Genomic DNA, 18,852 nt, shown 5'->3' with positions numbered 1-18,852 from the left:
TATCACCTATTATCACGTTTGCATATCAACTCACTCATTTTCTTTCTTTCTTTCTTTTCCTCACAGGCTAGATGAAGATGAGATAATGAGGACCTGGAGTTTCAGTTTCGTCGGTCTGAACCCTCAGCCGTCTGACATCTTTTGACGTTTGGGTCTTAAATTCCTTAATATCCAATCAGAGAAATTACACATATTTTAGATTTTAGACCATATATTTAAAGCATGCATTTGTTAGTATTAAAAAAATAAAAAAATAAAAAAAAAAGCTCATCTGGAATACAAAAAATAAAATAATTAGTTAATATACGGTTAGAATAAACTTGATTTATGCTTGATTTTGTTTTTATTCTAATGCACTGCAGTACAACAGCTATTAATAGATACGTTTTTAATAGAAAGGTGTTAATTCTACACAGAGGTCACAGTTCGTGATGGTGTTGCACTGCACTGCATTATACTGTTTCCCAGCTCGTGTTGGTATGTGTGGTGGCATATATAATTCACAATCACCTCACAAATATATTCAATGCAGTTGAATACCACTGCAAACAAAAAAACAAAAAAACCAATCCCAGTAATAAAAGTGCACTTTTATTACTGGGATTGGTTTTTTTGTTGCAAGTTACCTCTGACGTAGCATGATGCGTTGTATTGGACTGCATTAGTGTAGCTAATAAAGTGAGAACCAGTGAGCATATACAAGCCATTATTAGAAAATATATTCTCTGGTATATATATATATAAATGGTTAAGCATACAAAATGTCATTTAAGAAGTTTCACTGCTTTGTCTCGGTTTCATTAACACTTTGGGGGTCTCAGACTAAATCAGATGACGTGAAAATCTCAGAGGGTGACAAACTGCCGCAACCATTTTCATCTTAAATGAGATGAACCATTATATATGCTAAGACAGGAGCCGTTTTCTACTGAGCCACTATAGGAGCACCCTACAATCTGAAACACACACACCACTACAATAAGGCGTATCTTTATAAAGTTTTGATCACAAAAGCATTCATTCAGCTGATAATGTGTTTGAAAGATGGTGGAATCTACTGAGAAGCGTCTCTTTTCTGGTCTAGAACAACAAAAAGATGAACAAATAAGCTCCCATCATTTTCTTTTCTTTCTCTTTTTTATCTGCTTGCTGCTTGAAAGTACAAACACATTAATAAACTTAAGTGACAAACTGCAGTAATGATGTAATGTGTGTTTATGTGGTTTATTGTTTCTTGATGGTGTGTGTGTGACTTTCTCATGTCTGACTCAGATGATATAGTCGTTCATGAAGACACTTCCTGTAGTTGCTACCTAATAGTGTGGGTTTTTGTGAGTGTACATGCCACTGTTGTAGCAGCAGAGTCTAAGAAGCAGCAGAATCTAATATGGAGGACTTATCTTTTAATAGAAACACATACAAAGTTTACTTTTTTTTTGCTGCTGCTGATGTTAAACATGTAAAACATTATCTTTTTATATGCATTATGTCTTTCTCCACCTTTGATTTGTATTTGAAACTACAGTATACAACAATAGTGTGCAATCTAATGTGTTTTATTTAACCCAAAGGATTCATTTGTCAAGGTTTTCCTCTCCAAATATGTCAAAGCAGACATTTGTGCGTTTTATTATTCAGATTATTCTTATTTACTTATAAATATTAGCTAAAATTGCAAATTCAAACAGCCCATGTATAAAATTTAGCACTGAGGCAGCATTTTTGCTTTCAAGCGTCAATACTCTGGTGCATCAGTGTCATGTGAAATTACTACATTCTTCCCCGTCATGAACGCAGCATCAACTGCTGCTGGATCTCAATTAAGATTTTCCAGGACCCGCCCCCACCCTACTTATAATTGGCTAGTATATTCGTTCCGGTGAGGCGTGAAAGCTGGTTTCCTATCATCCTATTGGTCAGCGAACTCAATTGACTCGAACCTGACAATAACCCACATCGGCAAGTTTTTTGTTTGTTTGTTTTTAAATCGCAGTCAAACGTCACACGCCGGAGATCCGGCACGGTGCCGGAATACTTTAAGCCCTGTGTCCACACAGGAAATCAATCACAAATTTCAACCCACCAGCAGTTACGCTCTGTTGCAACGTCTATTTATTATTTGCCTTTAGTACACAGCGTATGCATATTTATGTTTACAAACAAGGAAAGGTTTAACAAGCATCCATTAACAAACACACGACACACATACCTCATTCACATATGAGAAAACCTTGTAATTCAGTCTTGAAGAAGTCCAGAAATTTTTAAATAAAATAAAAATCCACCCGACAACAGCACTCGCTTCCCATCCCCGTGAGTTTAAGTTATTTGAAATATCTGAGTCTCTCCTGATCCAAAGCTCTTTCTGGGTCTTGATTAAGCAACATTTTGGGCAGCTTTTTAAACGTTAGCCAACCGGTTAGTAACAGTGGAACGCCCTTGAGTCATCCTCTGGGAATGTGTGCACTTTTATTCAGATACAGCACTGTTGTATATTAACAGGAAATCAATTGGGCAGAACTAGCTCAAAAATCTTGTGAGGCAACGTTCTGCAGAGTGCCAAGGAAGCAGACGCTCCATTGGGTTTCACGCTGATGAGGGGAGATACAGTACAGACACAATGACATGGTTTAAATTTGTTTATCCTCACCATCTCTTGTACTTAATTAGGTCCAGACAGAGATTAATACTTTTCCTACTCTGAAAAAAAAAAAAAAAAAGGCATCTGTATCCAAAACCTGTCATCTGATATATTGCAGCACTGTCGCAGAGGGCAGATTAAAGTGTTGTTGCAATCCTACAGAGGAAGAGAGCAGGAATGTGATGTGACAGGAAACACCACGGTGCACTGACAATTCATGTCTTGGTTTTCTGGACATGTCTTATGGGTCCTTCATGACATGTACAACATCTGAGAGCTCCGCAACAGCATTTGTGATCCGAACAATCTGTGCATCCTCCCTTTCGCTTCCCTCGGTCATATTTACTCCTAAACAACACAGAGGCCGATTCTTTAGAGTTTAACTGGTCTTTGCTCACTTTTTAGCAGCTGATATAAACAATGACTCGTGTGTGTAACCTAAGGCCAAGACACTCCACCTTAATGATGGAGGACAATGTTCAACACAAAGAGTTAAGTATATTAGAGTGCTGTGCAAAAACTAAGGTGCTGACTGCCACCCACCAGTCTTTCCTAGAAACACACACACACACAGAGGCCATAAAGCCTTGCACAAAACACACGTACACACTCAAACTGGATCTGCATCATGCTGGCTACACAGGGGCACCAATGATTTACAATTTCCTGCAGGATTCACATTTCCCCATTCACCTACATGCCAAAGTTAGCAGAGGGAAGGAAGATCAAAACTGAGCAATCGTATTTCTTTGTGCTTTTACAGTAAACTAGGTGACAAGACACATTTTAAAATGCGGCAAGGGGATGATTTAGATTGAGGCCTCAGCTCGATTCCAAGAAAATGAAGGAACTAAAAATAGAAACATTTCTAAACTGAGAACACGCTGAACTGCCGAACTGCTAATTCTGACCACACGGCTGCATCCTCGGTCATATTTACTAATAATAACACAGAGGCCGATTCTTCTCCTTTGACGTTGTTGCAGTGATGACGGCAACTGCTAGCTGGAATAGTTTCATGAACACTTCGTAACAGAACAGGGATCTGGATATATGCGATGATGTTTGTTTTAATTTCGGCCTTTAAAAACCACTGGCGGCCCACACACTGGAATTAATTCAGTAGTTTGATTATTGTCACCAGTAACAATTTAAGAACCCACTCCTGGTCTACAGAGAAAGTGGCTTTCATTACAAAACAACGATTCATAAAGCAAATGATATACTTCACACTGACATGATTGACTGGATGCATATCTTGTCACAAGTCTGATTAAGAAGTGCAAATATTCAACTTATATCAATGGTTTAACTGGTCTGCTTGTGCTTTGGCCAATAATATCAGAGCTCACTGAATGAGAAAAGTCACTAGGAGTCAACAGTCTACCGGCTATCCATCACATTAGTGACTAAAGCACAAACTGTATTTCCTTTTTTTTTTTTTTTCTAAGTTGTTGGTAAACACTGGTTCAACAGAGCCCTTATGCTGACTGACAAAACAAAGAGAGAACAGATTTCACAAAGCCACAGGACAATCAATCAAGAAATCAAATCCATCGACCTATATTATTCTTCTCTGGAAAGATCTGTACAGGGTGACAGCTAGAGGTGTGTGTGCCACGATATGTCTGGAGAATAAAAGTCTGATGTCCATCTCTAGCACTCTTTAAATCACACATCTGCATCTGTAACAGTTCATGCAGGAGGTATGCTGCTGCTGCTGCTCTGGCAGCTCTTTTGAACAATGCTTCTTTCTTCTTTCTCATTCAGTTTGATAAGATAGTTATCAGACATCAGCAGTCCACAAAACACAGTCTGCAGCTTCTTCACGGTGGTCAGATGTCCTTCCTTCATATTTTGTCATGGGTTCATCTGAATGACGATGAGTCATTAAAGGAAGTAGGCTATGTACGCTTGTGCGTGTGCATCACATATCTAAAAAAAAAAATAAAAAAAACGGATCTAGGAAAGGTTTCTTAATCGTCCGCCCACACCAACTTCCCTCTGCACTCTCTACACTCTCTACACTCCCACACTCTGAGTTCCTGTCTTTCCCTCCAATTTCGTCCTGCTTGTCCTTCAGATCAACACTCTTCATTCCTCCAGTCCTTTCCCAGATGCAGTCCTGTCCAGCAGGCCAACTGAGGAAAATTCTACATCTTTCAGATGACCACTTCTTTGAAATCGCCATCTTACTTAACCATGTTCAAGTTCAATCCAAGTTAGCAAGATGGAAGTTGGGGTGTGTTTCCATTTGTGTGCATGTTCTGTGTGTGTGTGTGCGTGTACATGTGTGTGTTTGTGTGTACAGTCTGGTCAAGGGGTGTTTGTGTCAGTTGGTTTCATAGGAGGAGAGCAGTGCAGCATCCACAGGCTCCATGCAGGAGGGGCAGGTGAAGGATCTCATCAGCCAGTCATCTATGCAGTCCATGTGGTAGATGTGCATGCAGGGCAGGAACCGGATGGGGTCTCCGTATACAAAGTCCATCATACAGATGACGCACCTGCAGAGGGGAACACAGGCTGTCAATATTTCCCATCAAAATGGTACCACACTGGTTAGGACTGGATGTGGACAGCACAGACAGGCAGGAAACAATAAAAGTCTAGAGCTGCCACAATCAGCTGAATGTGTGATTGTAAGAAGCTATTTTAAGAATGGATGTTTCTTTATTAACTTCATTTTTATATATAACATTTCAGCTTCAGGTGAGTTTCTTTTTTCCACCCTGGCCGGGTGCACCAACAGTGTTGGTTGCATGTAGAGTGACTCAGCTATGTCCAACATTGTTTACACATGTTGCACCAACTAAGACTACGACTAGATGCCTACTCTTACAGCCAGGTGTACGCTGAGCCGGTGCAAACAATGAAACCGTTCATTTAGAGAATGACTGTCAATTTAATCAACATCATGCATGAAATTTTAATTTTTACCAAAACATTTACAAACTACAATATATACTACAGACAAAAATATAATACATACATTAACTATGTTTGAAGAAATGTGTACTGCTGTAAAAGGATGCAATAATTTGAATTTATGCAAGTTTATATCACAAGTGGAGGTCTATATAGTTAAAAACAGGCAGTGTGCAAAAAAAAAAAAAAATCTTTTCCTGTTTTCAGACCCTGAACTTCAACTTAAAGCCTTTTTAAGAACACAAAACTCTTTCTAAAACACAGACAGGGTGTAATTGTCCCCACTGAGGCTCTCTGATCTTTTACTCACTCTCTAATCTTCTTCTCAGAGCCATCCCGTCCTGGGTCATACATGCCCTTCGGGAGGTGCTGGATGAGTCCGATGCGCTGGGCGATGCGAACCTGCTCCTCCTCCGTCAACTGGGTGGCCAGTCGGGCTTGGCTGGGCGTTGGGTGGTAGACGGGCACATGGATCTGCTCCTGAGGAAAAGGAGGAGGATAGCGCATAAAGATATCAGACTAAATGATTACACCTAATAATTATGCAACACGAATGTAGCAGGTTCTTGAAAACAATTCTTGGAGGGAAGGACTGCAAACAGGAAGATAAACATTTATTTTAATACTGATGATCTGGTAGTACAATACTGGTAAAGGATTATTAGATACATCTCTCAGCTTAAAGTGTAGATTTCATCTTGGCTCACCACACAATGAGTAATTTCGGCATCCTATGCTTTGATGCACCTGTCCTTCTAAAAAGAACTCAACGGATGTGAAATGCACAGTAACAATTCTCAGAACTGATGCGATCTCACGCTGTAGGTGGCAGTGTTTCCCCATCCCTTGTTCCAAGCAGTCAGTGCAGCAGACAACAGATTTTTCTTTGTTCAGTGTAACGCTTCACTTATTTACTATCAGTCTCATTTTAATTTGATCCCTACAACACATATATCAGCAGCAGAAAGTGAGAAACTGAAAGTTGAGCTCGGGCAAAAAGTCATCAACAGAACAGCCGAGTCACGACCAACTGTAGGACGCGACAGATTGTCAACGTTTCAACATTTCTTGGAAATGTTCGCCACTTCAAGAGAATGGCTGTACGAGCAGCAGCCTACAGTTCCAGCCCTTCAACGAAGAACTTCAAAGCAGCCAAAGCCTCGCTGTCTTGCTGCACTTTGATCAATCACGACGTGCCTTCGGTCTGACGGAGCTAAAATGTAATGTGACAAGGCTTTCACCAGTCCACAAGTCTGTCAGCACACTGGCACACAAAACCATATTAAAGTGTAATGAAAGTGACATCAAATAAAAGTGAGTAAATGTGAATGTTTCAGTACTGGAAACACTCACACTGTAATGAGTCAAACAACAAAGTCTGAATATTGCCACAATCCAAACTAATTGCCGATCACATAATAATAATAATAATAATAATAATAATAATGCAAACGTAAATACAATATATATATATTTTTGTGCAAGTCGCATTTGAGTGTGCTTTGGTTGCACTTTTGCTCTCCACAGACTGTGTGGAGAGCAAAAGTGACAGAACGCCCTGACATACTCTGTTGGCAAACAAGCTAGGACTTTGCATTTGTCTAGCAAATACATTATGTAAAGACCAAGTTAAAAATTGTAGGGGCGTTAACTGATGCACAACTTTATTGTCATACTGTAGTACGGGTACATGCACAAGGGAACAAGCTATAACTATTGTATTAAGAAACAACAAGTTATTTTCAATAATAGTACATAAAAAAAAAATGGAATACTGATTCCATTTTTTTTTTGCTATATGCTATATGCTGCATGGACAGTCAGTATACCTACACATGTATATGCATACATATACATCGATGGAGTCAAAGGGGTTTGAGTCAAAGAATTCTGAGTGCCGCCCTCGTCAAGAGATTAGTCAGTCGTTGTTATTGAAGGGAGTGTTACGCTTGCCACCCACATCATTTTTTGGATGTTTCTGTCTTGATTAAAGGGGTGGGCAGTCAATTTATCCTCTCCTGCTCCTCTTCACAGGATCTTTATAAAAATTAACCTAGTGGGTGGGCCAGCTGCTGTGTGAATAATTGCTGCCCTTACAGTAGAAGGGATAACTTTCCTCCAGGGAAATGATCTGGCAGGCACTCGAGTTCATCCCGGTGATGCACGCTGCTCCCATGTGGATGTTGAGCTGAGTGATGATATTACTCCAATAACACAAGAAGCGCCTTGCAAGACGTCGGCGACGTTCGCCCCAGAAAGGGAACATCCTGAAACCTTTGCGGCTTGTGTGGTGACACATTCTATGTCCCAGTCACTGAATACCTCTGTAAATGAGAAAGAGGAACCACCAGTTGAATTAGTAGACACTTTCTTTACGAGTGGGAGAGTGCAGCCTGTTTTGCAGAGCAGCGCCAGGACCCTTCTGTGACCACGTTGAGAGAAACGGCTATGTCTCTGGAAGAGGGTGAGGAGGTAGCCGAGGGGTTCCTATTGCAGGGTGATGTTTTGATCCAGAGGAGGACAAGCAGCTAGAGAAAATTACTGTCCAGTCTCGTGAATCATTTGAGTCATGAGTGGGGGCTCACAGAAAGGAATTCCCAGGCTGGGTGAAAACCCTGAATAAAAAGCTGTTTGTTTCATGACACCAAAGCAAAAGGACAATCAAAGCAAGGCTACTGTTTAATTTCCTGCACCCACAAGAAGCCGTACATGTTGGTGAAAAATATATACTTGACAATGCTGAGACAGTTTTATCTGTTCCGCCTTGTGTAATCCTCCATTACACAGTATCCTTGCGTTTATTAAAGCAACACTGCACCGCCTGTCGCAAGTCTTCCCACACTAAACGCTACTTTCTATTGACTCAACGGTCTCACTTTGTGGCATTTGGGTCTTCCTTTCTCTACTTCCTCCGTGTTTCCTCATGCAGTCTTATACACTCACTGCAATCTCTTGTGGTGTGGGTGCTAGCTCCTCCCCTGTCATCCCTTCAGTCTAACAACAGCCCTCTCCTACTGCATGCCAAACTTTCGTGTCAGGCAGCGTCAAAGGTCCAAAAGCCATGTCACTGATTTCATTGACTACCTGTGTATCCACACGCCACAGACAACCTTTAGACGCAAATCACCACAAGCTGGAGATCATACAGGCTTCAGCAGAGGGCAAGTGTATCTGGAGCCTCAAACATTTATCAGCTGATTTTTACAAAGTGATATACACTGATCAGCCACAACATCAAAACCATTGACAGGTGAAGTAAATAATATTGACCATCTTGTGACAATTCAATGTTCTGCTGGGAAAATTTTGGACCTGGCATTCATGTGGATGTTACTTGGACATGTAGCACCCACCTAGACCAGACGGGACACTCCAACCCCATAGCAATGACACTATTTGATGGCAACAGCCATACACACACACATGAAAAACAGCACAAGGTGTTGACCTGGCCTCCAAATTCACTAGATCCCAAACTGATCAAGTATCTGTGGGATGATCCACTGAGGCCCCTCCCCTCAAACCACAGGACCCATAGGACCCCCACTAATAACATTCTGTTCCCAGACACCACAGGACACCCTCAGAAGGCCCATGTCCATTCTCTGATGAGTCACAACTGTTTTGGAGGCACAAGGGAGACCTATACAATATTAGGAAGGCGGTACTAATGTTACGTCTGATTGATGCACATTGTAAGTACACACTAGTATAGTAAGTATTTCAAATATTTGGTGCAGATAATCAATTTTAAACTAACTAATTCAAAAACTCATTTTTGAAAAGCTTTCTTTCTAATGGTTTCCACGGGACAAATGCAGAATGATGCTAGCTAGAAGTCATCCTCTCAGTGCCACTGCATTTTAAAGCATGAGTCAGCATAATGAGAGGAGTTGAGGGTGTCTGCCGCTCCGCTGACAGACATTTCTTTGGCCCATGTCAAAAAGGGACAGCGGCCTGGCAGAAAGAACAAAAACTGCAGACAGGGCCTCTGAGGGGGGCAACAGCTGTACTCTGTGTGTTAGAGTCCTTAACTGTGCAGTGGTCAGCAGTGTAATTGTTGTCATATGCCTCTCCCGTTAAATACACAGCATGTCAGCTGGGGTGTGACAACTGTTCATTAAATGACCTCAGGGTGACCAAAAGGACAACAGGCAGAGCGATGCGGACTGAGACAGGGGGAGTAGGTGAGGGTGAAAGGGGAACTAATAGGGGAAGGATGGAGGGTGGTAGCAAGCTGAGCTGAAGAACAGATCTTGGTTGCCTCTGCCAAGCATGCTGCAGGCTGCTGAGCCAAGCACACGGCCGCAGAAACTGTCAGCCTGCCAGGCCCGGGCTGCTAATGGTGAGCGGGAAGCGAGGTGAAAATTACAAGTAACAAGGAGAGAAAGCAGATGCACACAGTTTAAGTGAAAGAAAAACAGACAGAGAGGGGATGTATTTAAAATGCCTCTTCCATCATTCATCACTAATTGAAAGGAATTCAGAGGAAAGAAGAGTGGGCAAAAGGAAGTTAGAAGCACTTACAACCCTCACATTTGATAATAAGCAAGCTTTAGATCCAGGAACTCACACACAGTGGAAAGAGTGGATATTAAAAAATCCCAACCTTGTTAAAATCACAGGTTCTTGTAAATTCAACACTTTTGTACCTTTGATCCAAAAATTACAATCTCTGCTATACCACTGAAAATCAAAGTGACACATTCCTGATAGACTCTTATCCAAAATGGCATAGACATGGTTCAGGTTTAATTAGGTACAGTATCAGCTGCCATTAAATTGCTATACCAGTGTTTTGCCTTTCCGAAGAACATATATTGAAAAACAAATATTAGAACTGTCAAGACAGATGTGGCATTTTATTTTCTTGTCACTGAAGAGCAAGGACTGTCATTGAAACTGACAAAAAAAAAAAAAAAAAGACGGCTTATTTATACTCACAAACTCCCTTGCTTGTGGATTCTGCATTTAGTTTTACAGTTAAATGAATGGACTACTAACATGATAAAACAACACTGCAGTGGCTATTCAAAGATCTTGGCCACGCCAATGCAAAGCAGACATACCACAGCAGCCAGAGCATTTGAGGACTAATGTGCATGTGGGAAAGAAGCTGCAGACATGCAGTGGTAGGACTGGGCATAGTTCCTGTTTTGAAGGCAAGCTGTGAGAACAGCATAGTGACAAGGACTTGGGAGTACAAGAAACGCATTTGTAATTTTCTTATTAAACCTCAGCCATTTCTGGGCCAGAAATATCTACTTGCTAAATGTGGCTATATATTTTGTGCAACCCAAGCGGTTTCCGTATGCACTGAAAGCGATGCATCACCTGAAACATGAAGCGTTTGCAGGCACTGAAATCTTAGCTTTCTGTCCAGGGACTGCAGAGTAACAAAATCTTTGAACAAGGCCTGCACACACCTGCACGCAATGCCGGTAAGCATGCGCATGGACAACAATGGGAGGAGGAGAAGGGATGGACATTAGCATCACAGGATGCGTTTGTTGATGTGATAACAGGACAGGCTGATGGTGTGGCGCCCACAGTATGTGTGTATCACATTACCTCATCAGAGCAGGAAGTTGGGGCATTAGTGCAGGCTTAGATTGCTAACTCTAGCCTTTGCAAAGGACACACACAAACACACACAAATAACACATTACAGAACCTCAACCGTCGCTTAGTAATGCCACTGTAATATAATGACCAAATCCACCTTGGCCCGACTGATCCAAGGTTGCCAAAATGTCAGTGGAAGGAAGATGAGAAGTAAACTGTGAGAAGTCGTCATAGGGAGGACAAAATAATTCGCTGGTGGTTATTTGACCCCAGGCACTTGTGATAAGCACCCGGGGAAGAACAATCTCTATGTGGCTTTGTGTCAAGCGAAGCCCACAGACCTTCACTGACCTGAAGTACAATGACTTGTTTGTCCACACTGTCCTCTCCCAGTGAATCTGTTACCATATTAGGGCACAACAGTAGGTAATCTGTCAGATGGGGAAGTATCCCTGCCTTACAAGGCTGAATACCAACAGCACATGTGGATGGAGTGACTGAATCATACCTGAGGTGAAGGCAGAGGTCATAACATATTACTGTTATCTGAACACAATGAGGAAGTTGCACTATTGTCCTGCCTCCCTGAATGCAGCACCTGCAGATCACATTAGCCAAAAACCTCTAAATTTATTTGTTGTTTTTTTTTTTAGGAACATCTGTGTGTGCTAAAAAAAAAAAATGTAGTTTGGCTCAAGACATTTTTGTCTTATTGGCATTCCACCATTTGTTTATAGATGTTACTCATTTCTCGCACTACTCTACACTCTGAGATGCCTTGGCAATGATCCATATACAATTTTCTTATTGTCTCTTCCTATCCTCTCGCTCACCTCCACTCCAAGGCTGACAGCTAATTAGGAACTACCTCCAAAGCAAACTTTCTTGCCCTGCGTCTTCTGGCCATGCTCACTAAGCTTAAAGCAAACTGCTGACAGCAAGCGCTCTAATCTCGAGGAGCAAAGTTGGCGGACAGACTGTGCTCCTGAACAGTGTGATTGTGAGTATCTACAACAGTGAGGCAGTGGTGCATAGCCCCAGCTTACCAAAAATGCTGAAAGGAGATTTTACCTTGTCTTTGACATGTTTCGGATCCTTTTTTTTTTTTTGATCTTTTAGGTGTGTTTAAGCATAGTCTGCATCTACAGCACCTTACTTATACTATTCTGTTTTTAATGTTCTCTGTGTCTCTAGTGCTGAGCTTTGAAGCTATTCAGTGACAGCATTCTTTAATAGGAGTGCATATGATATTGTAGACGAGGATACTTTTTAGTGGACTGTATTGTATTTGTTTGAATATGCAGCTAGATAAATTAAGGCGAGATCGTAAGATGCTGTCCAGCGAAGAGAAGTTGAGGCTGCAGCTGCACTGGAATACAGCAACTGGTGGTGCCTTTGCTCAAAGTGACAACAGAAAATGAATCATGGTCCTGCCAAGAGTTTAAGCGTGTTTTTGTAGGATGTCACTGACATCAACGTAAGTGCGTGCCTTACAATGCACAAAGGTGGCTTTGTGTCAAGCAAAGCCCACGCACTCAGATGGGGCACTCTGACTCAGATGGGAAGAATCCCGGCGTTACAAGGCTAAAACCCCAACAGCAAACATAGATGAAGCAACTGAATTATACCTGTGGTGAAGGCGGAGGCACTTTAGTTCAGCTTATCTGACATATTCCATATTAGGGTGGTGACACATAGCGATGCTGACAAATAGTATTCTCAAAATGGCTGTACTATCTCCATCGCTTCTTGTTACCCTGTGTTAGTGTTATTCAGTTTATATGCTTTTTTTGGACTGAAACACTGAAGTAACATTATTTCAGACACTTTTACTTTTTATTGCTTCAATTGACATCAATTAACATCAATGCTGACTAGATATCTCTATATTAGGGGTTGTACCGACTAGTCGACTTTACTGCTGTACCATGATATGATTCATATTTTAGATTCTTCAAAACAGCCACCCTTTGCTTTGACTACTGCTTTGCACACTCTCGATGAACTTCATGAGGTAGTCACCTGAAATGGTTTTCCAACAGTCTTGAAGGAGTTCCCAGAGGTGCTGAGCTCTTGTTATCTGCAGTCCATCTCATCCCAAACCATCTCGATTGGGTTTAGGTCAGGTGACTGTGGAGGCCAGGTCATCTGGCGCAGCACTCCATCACTCTCCTTCTTGGTCAAATAGCCCTTACACAGCCTTGAGGTGTGTTTGGGGTCATTGTCCTGTTGAAAAATAAATGATGGTTGCAACTACACGCAAACCGGATGGGATAGCATGCAGCTGCAGGTTGCTGTGGTAGCCATGTTGGTTCAGGGTGCCTTCAGTTTCGAATAAATCCCCAACAGTATCACCAGCAAAGCACCCCCACACCATCACACCTCCTCTTCTATGCTTCACGGTTGTAACCATGCATGTAGAGGAGACCATCCGTTCACCTTTTCTGGGTCACACAAAGACACAGTGGTTGGAACCAAAGATCTCAAATTTGGACTCATCAGACCAAAGCACAGATTTTCGCTGGTCTAATGTCCATTCCTTGTGTTTCTTGGCCCAAACTAATCTCTCCTGCTTGTAGCTTTTTCTTAGTAGTGGTTTTCTAGCAGCTATTTTACCATAAAGGCCTGACTGGTGCAGTCTCCTCTGAACAGTTGATGTAGAGATATGTCTGCTACTAGACCCCTGCGTGGCATTGATCTGGGCTTATCTGAGGTGCTGTGATTTCTGAGACTGGTGACTCGGATGAACTTATCCTCAGCAGCAGAGGTGACTCTTGGTCTTCCTTTCCTGGGGCGGTCCTCATGTGAGCCAGTTTCGTCGTAGCGCTTGATGGTTTTTGCAAATGCACATTCAAAGTTTTTGCAATTTTCCAGATTGACTGATCTTCAGTCTTTAAAGTAATGATGGACTGACTTAGCAGATTAGTTCTTGCCATAATATGAATTCTAACAGTTGTCAAATAGGGCTGTCAGCAGCGTACCAACCTGACTTCTGCACAACACAACCGATGGATGATGGTTGAAGCCTGACAAGGCACACCTGTGAATTGAATTTCAGGTGACTACATCATGAAGGTCATTGAGAGAAGTCCAAGGGTCTGCAGTGCTGTCAACAAAGCAATGGGTGGCTACTTTGAGGACTCTAAAATATGAATCATATTTGGAGTTATTTCACACTTTTTTGTTTACTACATAATTCCATATGTGTTCATTCATAGTTTTGATGTCTTCAGTGAGAATCTACAATGTAAATAGTCATGAAAATATAGAAAAACCATTTTGACACGTGTGTGCGTGTGTGTGTATACTTATTACACAAAGTATATTACAACACCTATTACTGAGTTACTGTCTGACCACACACTAGTTTCAGACAGCAGCAGATGACACAACACAAAAACATTCAGTCAATAAATAACAATTATTAGGCAGCCTTACAATCAATTTTACTAGCTGCTGCATGCCATATTCATTAAGGATGCATGTTTTGGCATCTATTTGCACCATTTATCCCTTGTAAAGCTGTTTTATTTCAAGACATACGATATGCACCATCACTATACCATTGTCACTGAAGAATAAGGGATTTATAACATAGTGATAATGTGACTTTTGTCAGAATACGATCAGCATATTGCAGCCTATCTAAGTTGTTTTTCAGAGTTTGTGAATTGTCCTCATTCAGACCTGTCATTGTTGACCTATGATTTAAGGTGGCCTTGCAGACCTGCGTACTGACCGCATGCAGCCACAAAATTATTTAGCAGCATTGAATGCAGGTTGTGGGCCGGACCCAGGTCCAGACGCTGGAATTCATCTTCCTCTGATTCTCAGCTCACTGTGGATGCCAAGGAAACACGGTCTGATCTGTGGCAATGTAACACACAACTTCAGACTATATAACCCTCAGTGCGAGTGCCTGAAGTGCGGCATGTTACCTGTCAATAATATCAATAATGTGATTAGCTCTGGGATAATAGTATGCCCCTTTTCTTGTTTTATATCATTTTTAGCTAGAAATGAAGTTCCAGACAAACTGGAAAGACAAACTTTTTATTTAGAAATATTTTAGAGATATTCAAATTTTTTTTTAAAGTGTGTTACTTGACAACTAAGCTAAACCTTTCTCCTTCTGAGCCTTTTTCTAACTTGAGCACAGGCAGAGTTCATGTTGTATTTGTTTTGAGTTTCACTGTTGGCGATTGCCAGCATCAAGCTTTGCACCATGACTGGCAAAGTTCACCCTCTGTATGGAGCACGTACCTCCAGCCAGTACCTAGAGTATACTGACATTTGTAGCCACCCCTCGACATCTTTTACAATATGCCAAAATCAATTTCAAGTAGAGCATAGTGCAGAATTTACCCCCACTTCTTACGACACACAGAACTTTTTAAGTGTGTTGAGCTGAACTTTGAGCACACAAAAAATGTGTGCTGTGTTCTCGGGCCGGTTCAGATGGTGAAGGTGCTGATTACTGCGGTCACTAGGGAGAAGCTGGCACGTCTGAAAGAGTCTTTTATAAGCAGGTTTTAACTAGTTAGTTAACCCTCTTACGGAACTCTGTCAGTACAAACACACCGCAACAGAATTTCTCAACTCAACTGAAAGCTTAGTCCGAAACTAAGCAATGCTTGTGTCGTTTATTGCGCCATATCTCTTATGTGAAACCACAGCTGGCTTTGGTTTTGGCATAATTACATACTGGTGTACACCAGACATGGCAAACGTTTTGCAGCTTGGACGCCGATTCACAACAAGGAACACAAGTCATGTTCAAATACAATATTACTGACTCATGCATTTCTTGAGTGAGTAACAAGAAATGAGAAAGACTGTGAATCAGAGGAATATGTCATTTAAGCAGACACCTTGGGCTGCCAAAGTATTTCATGAGCTTGCCTTAACGATTGAGCTGCATCTATCTAGTATGTCTTCAGTAATACCCACGCAGCATATGAAAAATTACATTACACATTAGCTTACATTTAAAGCTAATAGCTGGAAATGTACAAACCCATGATCCGAAAAGCAAATAACATTTACTTTCTTTTTATTCTCCACATCCTGTCTATGTAGTTTCGAGAGGGCAGGCTCTTTGGGCATGATGTGTACAGTGACTCTGATGACATGTAACAGTTGTGTTTTCAAGATCAAAAATGCTGCAGTATTATTAGTGTTTACTCGCTTGTTACGAGGGAATACGTTATAATTAATGCTCCTTCATGACAGTGGTGGTAATTCAATTGTGTGCTCATTTTGGAGGATATATTTTGTGGTTAAATTTGATCAAATTAAACTCTAAAGTGTTTCTGGTATTTAGCCTAGCATACCAAATAAGACGTCATAAATAATAGTACAATGCAACTCAATAGTACGACAAACCACAGCCTGCAAAATGAAAAACATAGTTGAATCAACAGCTTTCCAAGTTATTTTAAACAAATGCTAAATACCATAACTTTAATGACGCTATAATTATGCAGGACTGTTCACTAGCTTTTACTAGTGAACTAGCAAGCGAGCGTATGCTAGTTATATCATGTCTGTGCTTTCTGGACCTAATACTTGACTATATTAATAGTTGATGATGTTGCCAGAAATGTTGAGAACCAACACTGCCATGCACTTTCTTCATATCTGGTCAAGATGCATGGCTGAGCTGCAGATTCCCTGGTCACATACTGTGACTCTCTATCAATGTTTCATTCTCTCAGTGTCATAAAACCTGGCATATTAAATCCATCAATCTTTAATTATGCATTTCATAATAGAAATGTCACCTTTATGTTCCCTTTACTGTTGTAAACAGGTAACAAGAAAGCTCTGATCATGGTTACATTATCTGGAATTATGTGGAAGAGCTGTGGAATAATACTGACCTTAGATTGCCTTCAGTTCCCATGCTTTAAACACACTTATCTTAAATCTACAGATAAGACTTGGCTTAACCTAGTAACAGTCTAACTCTCGGCCAAGTCCTTACATAACACATGCCAAGTCTCCTGTTAACGCGGAAGAACATGCAAAAGAGAAGATGCATCATATTTACAGTTAAAGCATGACCTGGTCTGTTTCTGTTTGCAGACTGTCTAATTCAGGAAATAAGGACAGCAGAACAACAAGGTTGGTGGCCTGGAGGAGATCAGTCAAAGAACCAGTTGGGAAAGTTATGAAAGTCACCTTTTTACGAAACTACAAGCCCTATTTTTGCAAATGGAGAACTGAGGTCTATTTCAGGCCCATTAGGTGAACCACAGAAATGCACGTGTGTCTTAGTTAATGCTCAATTTATGTGACCCAAACATGGGTCGTATACTGTATGTGTTGGAAGACTATAACAAGTCATTCTGCTAAATATCAGTGGAGAGTCTTTCGTTATATGCCTTTAGGGAGGTGTTAGACCTAGACAAGACCTTCTGATATAACAAAACGGATTAGTGTCAATGTTGTGAAGGGACGGGGTCAGTGGGTTGGGTTGCTGCCCAAGGGTGCTGTTGGCTCAAGCCTCACTTATTGTTTGTCTGGCACCAGTTCTTTGGTGTCTTCTCCGTTTCCATCAGCTGTTTCACGGCCAGACCAGCACCAGACTTGCTATACACCGTCTTAACTTCAAGTATTTCATTTATTTCGTTTGCTGAAACAAAAACTGCTGGGTCGTTAAAGTTACCTCATAGGGGGGCGGTGGCTCCTGATCGGGGTCAGCACCGTCTCCGTAGCTGGCCCGGTCCGACTGAGACTCATGTAGCAAAGAAATATCATCCGATGTGGGAGATTTCAGACAGTTACCCATCTCCTCCCTCTTCTATCAAACTCCCCTTTCTCTGTCTGGGTCGATTTAATCGCGGCGAAATTCACTGGCCACTTTCACGGATGAGGTCAGTGATAAGAAAGCGTCGAGAGGGCGTTTTTCCATGCACAGCTGTTGGATCTCCTCTCCCAGACGACGGGAGGGCTGCTCAGTTCAACAACAACAAAACATCGCTCAGCTAGCAGCTAGCCACACAAAGAGCTAGCCTTGCTAACACCAGCTAGCACTCGGAGGGAAGCATTTACCCGACAAGCTGAAAAATCACGACTGAAACAAGCTCCAACAACTTGGCATCAGTGGGCGGAACAAAGCAAAGGAATATTAATATTTGTCATCTGAAATGACAACGCTGACCGCTGTTTTCCTGACTGAAACCTCTCTGGCTGTCAGGGACTTTCCAGTTTGGAGGCAGCTGCCGAACAACGACAAAAGGCGGTGACGTAATAACCAAGCACCGCCCATCAGACGTTAAAAACCAATGGGCTTCCACTTACAATCAGGAAGCTCTTGTTGACAGCCAATCAGATTCGTGATCACATTGCCCTTCGCTAAAAACATAAACACAGGGCTAAAATCAATAAATGAATCTTTGTAACAGCAATGTCGGGGAATTTTTTTATACTCCCAGCTATGTTACGTTAACATATTACTCAGTCACCCACTCTTTAACGGGTTTCTTGCTCGTCAGTTGAAATCCTCTTTGTGCATTTTCAATTAAATATATCCTGATAAGCCTATAGACTGGTGACCTGTCCAGGGTGTACCCCGCCTCTCGCCCCATGACAGCTGGGATAGGCTCCAGTGACCCCCAGTGAATGAATTAATTAATATATTCTGATAGTGTCTTCTTTTCCTTAGATGCCACTGTCGTGCACATTATCAAGATAAAATGACTGTATCTAATGGAGTG

The 18,852-nt window shown here is 41.5% G+C and overlaps 1 protein-coding gene across 1 annotated transcript; it reads right to left on the bottom strand.

Annotated features, from left to right (window-relative positions):
- Window positions 1-2,095: 2,095 nt before the first annotated feature.
- On the bottom strand, window positions 2,096-18,779 carry rnf11b (ring finger protein 11b). The gene is made up of 3 exons (XM_084547558.1): window positions 17,802-18,779; window positions 5,877-6,046; window positions 2,096-5,145 (listed from the first exon to the last, which is right to left on the bottom strand). The coding sequence occupies exons 1-3, from the start codon at window positions 17,922-17,924 to the stop codon at window positions 4,974-4,976; spliced, it is 465 nt and encodes a 154-aa protein (XP_084403684.1). The 5' UTR covers window positions 17,925-18,779; the 3' UTR covers window positions 2,096-4,973.
- Between the last annotated feature and the right edge of the window lie 73 nt (window positions 18,780-18,852).

The sequence above is a fragment of the Chelon labrosus genome (assembly GCF_963514085.1).
Source record: "Chelon labrosus genome assembly, chromosome: 7".
In the NCBI taxonomy this organism is placed as follows: domain Eukaryota; kingdom Metazoa; phylum Chordata; class Actinopteri; order Mugiliformes; family Mugilidae; genus Chelon; species Chelon labrosus.
The sequence above is the reverse complement of the archived record's forward strand: the minus strand, read 5'-3'. Positions and strand labels throughout refer to the sequence as shown.